The 4,695-nt window shown below is 39.0% G+C and overlaps 1 protein-coding gene across 1 annotated transcript in view; it reads left to right on the top strand.

The window, feature by feature from the left end:
• LOC104953045 (prestin-like) overlaps nucleotides 1-1,938 on the top strand; it is a gene marked incomplete at its 3' end in the record, with an annotated part of 5,935 nt that extends 3,997 nt beyond the window's left edge. Inside the window, exons 3-4 of the mRNA XM_010779963.1 lie at nucleotides 757-896; nucleotides 1,828-1,938. Coding sequence (XP_010778265.1) covers nucleotides 757-896; nucleotides 1,828-1,938 — 251 coding nt within the window. The remainder of the gene's footprint in view (nucleotides 1-756; nucleotides 897-1,827) is intronic.
• Between the last annotated feature and the right edge of the window lie 2,757 nt (nucleotides 1,939-4,695).

Here is a 4,695-nt window from a genome sequence, read left to right as displayed (position 1 = left end):
CCTTAGTTCTGGTTTCAAATGACACAACATCATGTATGTGTTGCTTCTTTGGGGCTTGTTTTCATAGACCTGCTTATTTCTCTCAAATCTGGCAACAGAGTGGGCGCAGTGTCTAATTGTAGCAGTAAGCTAACGAGTACTGAAAGCTTTATTTTGTTTTGATCCAATGCTGCACAACTGAACTGATCCAATGCTGCTGTGAAAGAAAGAAGCTATATCCATGTTGGATATAATATCCAATTTAAATAAAAAAATAACCTTAAGGGACAACTTGAATGTTTTTTTGTTTTTTTTTTTTCTAATGCATTGCATAAAGATCGGATCGGGAAAAATCGGTATCGGCAAATTGTCAAAATCAAATGATCGGAATCGGATCGGGAGCAAAAAAAGGTGATCGGGACATCCCTACAAGCGGGTCTAGTCCAAACTGAACATTTGACTATATATTAATGCAGCATCAAGAACGGTAGCTGTATTGAAAACATACACTCGACCTCTCGTATTCATTTTCAATATCAACAAACCGGAGAAACACATCTTCAAAAAGCACTTCCTGTCAAACAATTCAAAGTTAAACAGAATTATTACCCTCATATTTAGAGGCAGATCAGATAACAATATGCTTCGACATTTCTCCTGTAACTTATGTCAGTAAGCAAATGAACAAATGATTTGAATGAAACGAGTCACAGGAACAGTCTACTTTATTGTTTCCTTAAATGACTGAGGAGTGAGTCCCCTTCCCTTCTTCCACAGGTGTTCTTCAAAGAGAGCGAAGGCAGCAGTTTTCAGCTTCCTGCCGATCCTCACCTGGCTGCCGTCGTATCCTGTGAAGGAGTTCCTGTTTTCAGACGTGGTTTCAGGTCTCAGCACCGGAGTCGTGCAACTCCCTCAAGGTCAGTGCTCTCTGAAGTCCTTCTGAGACATGAGCTCACTTCAAAACATCAAATCTCTCCAGTAGATTTTTACACCCTATGAGGAAAGTCTCCATACTGGTGCACGTGATTTGTACGGGTGTAAATCACGTTTATATTTACACACGTACACAAACTAAAAATGAAAAGGCACAACAATAAATATATAAAAATAGCAGTCTTCGCTCAATTCCACCTGACACAGCTTTAAGTCTAGTCTGGTAGATTAAAACAGATGAATAAATGACAATGATTGGATATATGATAACAATACAAATATAATCACATTTGATACACTTGAGTTGTACGGGTGTAAATTAAATATGAATTAAAATCTTTGGACAACCATTTGATATTTGCTGATTTCACAAAGTCCACCACGATACGATTTTATTTTATTCAATTCAAGGGCCTGTAAATGATATGAGCCGATATCTATACAATTTGACATGTTAATGTTCAGTAATCTACTCTAAGTGCCACATTACTCACAAAGCACTGTTTGAATCATTAAGGGCGAGGTGTACTGACAGGGAAATGGTGACACATTCATGATTTCATAATAGATATTTCCTCCTAGCATGGATGGTAATTTATGAATAGCCTTTGATGCATCCATGTAGCAATACACCCTAATGCATGTGTCACCCCTGTATGTTTGTTATCTTAAAAAACAGACAGATAAAGCTAGAAAGTATTTCTCAGCGTTAGCCACAAGTTAACCCGGCTCGTTTCATCTGGACTGACATGAGGTTTTAATTCGTGAGACCGGCTCCTGCGGTTCTGTTTTCAGCGTCACACTGTCTCTGTTTCCGTATCTCTGCTGCTCTGATGCAATCTGTATGGCTTCTGGCACTGTAACGTTTATTTGAACCCCCCCTCTCTCTCTCCTCTCCCCCCTTCCTCTCCACAGGTCTAGCCTACGCCATGCTGGCTGCTGTGCCTCCAGTGTATGGTCTGTACTCCTCTTTCTACCCCGTCCTTCTCTACACCTTCTTCGGCACGTCCAGACACATATCAATAGGTGAGAATTAAACCAGAAGGAAGGTTTGCTCTGGGTCATAAAACTCGTCCTATGGTGACAATATAGAGATTCAAGAAGCAGCTAAGCAGCACCTGATGATTCCTTTATACCTTAAAGGTAGGGTAGGTAAGAATGGAGAAACCAGCTGGAGTGCGCTAGAATTTGAAAATACGCAGCCGAAAAAAATCTGCCCCTTCCTTCAGACTTCCTCACAGAGCCCCTCCTCCAACCCACACGAACGCGCACATGACCAATGAGGGCACGAGATAAGTTTGTGCACAGATGGAAGGCTGACAGGCAGGTAGGCCATCCAGTTACTTTAGCCGGGCCGGCTCAGATGATTGGTCGTGCTTTTTACAGTACCACAGCTTCCACAGATGAAATGTTTTTTAATGTATTTATTGTCAAAGCATTTTATATATTCATTGCTATCGGGATGTTAAGAGCATTCCATGGAATATAACAAGTGTTTCCGAAGTGAATTACCGTAATATTCGGACTATAAGCCGCGCCTTTTTCCCCATTTTTCGACCCTGCGGTTTATATAACGGTGCGGCTAATCTATGGATTTTTACAGCTAACGGCCACTAGGGGACCTCCTAAATCTATGGGAGCGCACCGTTTAAGTTTGAAAGTTGAAAAGTTTGTGTGTCTGAAACGCTATGTGATACAGTACAGTTTACACAGCACATGTTCTGTAGCTACTATTGCACTAAATGGTAACACTTGAATACGTTATGCAAATATGCAACTTGTTTGTTGAAATGTTAATAAATGGGAGCTTCCTCNACACAGCACAGTACATGTTCTGTAGCTACTATTGCACTAAATGGTAACACTTGAATACGTTATGCAAATATGCAACTTGTTTGTTGAAATGTTAATAAATGGGAGCTTCCTCAAACAGCCATCTCTTTCCAGTGCGGCTTATATATGTACACATCATTCAATTTAGCTGCTGCGGCTTATATTCAGGTGCACCTTATAGTCCGAAAATTACGGTAGGTGATATTTTTGACTAGACTTGGTGCCAGAAGGTACTTAGATTAGCTTTGAACAAACTCTGTACATGGGGGGAAACAGCAAAACTGGTTTAGTAAAAAACTCAATTTGTTGGGTCTAAAGCTCAATGGTAAGCATGAGCAAAAACTGTGAACATTAATGGGAAAACATCACGAGGACGGCCCATTGTTTAACGGCTTTATCCCCAAAAAACAATTGTCCGGAAAACGTCCCATGAGAGCATATTCGTCTGGCAGTCTGCTACCTCAATGGACTTTGGAAACAATGGCATGGCACAAACATCACAGCAATGGACATCAAGAAAACAACTGAACCAAATCAAATGCCAAAAACATATCAAAGATTTTACATTGGAGTCTGTCGGACAGTATTTGACTTTTCCTCGACACTGTGAGTTGCAACACTTTTCTATTTTGTTCTCTCAACAATAACACATAAAATGCCAAGACTCCATTATTAAATTAAAGTAGATTACGCCAATAATATCCTCATAAAAATGAAAGTGATTGGAGGTACTCCCACTGAATATGCGCCCCAGGATAAACAAACCCAACATGGCTGCACATTAATCACCCGCTCCCACACGGATTCAAACTAATGACGCTGGCTTCTCGATCATAATTGAATTGGCTGTAATTTACAAGATTTCTGACGTGGCTATGGATCATGTTTTGGTAGCTTAGTTCCACTTGACAGGTCCATTCTCTGTCGTTTTCCCCTCGTTCGGCACTCAAGAGCCTTTTTAAGTCTTCCCTGCCGCCCTAACGAAGGATTCAGAGAAAAACCACATTTTGTGATCTGAGGGCTGCACTCCAAGTCTTTCTGTGGCTGAACACACACGGAAATATGGTGTAATTACAGCAGAGACTAACCCAGCACACATTAATCTAAACATTTAATCCTTTAACAATTTGGTGATAGCATCAGGGGGGTTGTGAATCGTCCTCTGAGAGCGAGGTAGAGTATTTGTCTGGTTATTTCTGTGGTGTTTCGGCACAATATTTAATTTGCTTTCTGGTTTCATTTGGTCCTCTGAAAGAGAGTTGTATCCTTGTCATAAATTACCTTTTTATCCAGTTTTATGATTCAAAACATTCAAATCTTTTATTGCCATATGCACAAAGCTACAGTGTAGAAATGACAAAATTATTTTGACCTGAGCTCCTCCAACAATGTAACATATACAATAAAATACAACATAAAAAGTAGTGCAAAATGTCTATATACATGTCTATAAAATATGATAGGCCGCACAGCTGATCGTCTGACAGCAGCCAGCTCTGTCCCCGTTATTAACACCCCCGCCTCTATTAGTACACATTTACTGACATAAACATGTGTATCACCCGTTGTAGACCCAAATAAATAAAATAAAAATAAGAACTAATTCTCAAAAAAGATAAACGCCATTCTTAAAATGTATAAACGAATAATAGTTTGATTAATATTGATTAGAGTGCACAATATAAACAAAATAATTGAGAGAAGAAAAATAGATATGTTATCTTTCAAAACCCAGTTAGATTAACATTCATTGGACTGCACACTTTGTTTGTTTGTGTGGATATGCAGCACATTAACATTTTAAATATCACTTAATGACTGACTGGAAATGACAATAAATGAAAATGAAAAAAGCGATCATGAAAATGTTTCCAATAAATGAATAAAATGATTTTTGACCACTTTGTTGTTCAAATATATATTTATAACTAAATGATACATTAATTGAAA

This window comes from Notothenia coriiceps, unplaced genomic scaffold (assembly GCF_000735185.1).
Source record: "Notothenia coriiceps isolate Sejong01 unplaced genomic scaffold, NC01 NC01_scaffold00021007, whole genome shotgun sequence".
Taxonomy (NCBI): domain Eukaryota; kingdom Metazoa; phylum Chordata; class Actinopteri; order Perciformes; family Nototheniidae; genus Notothenia; species Notothenia coriiceps.
Note: the sequence above shows the minus strand (reverse complement) of the source record. Positions and strands in the feature narration are given on the sequence as shown.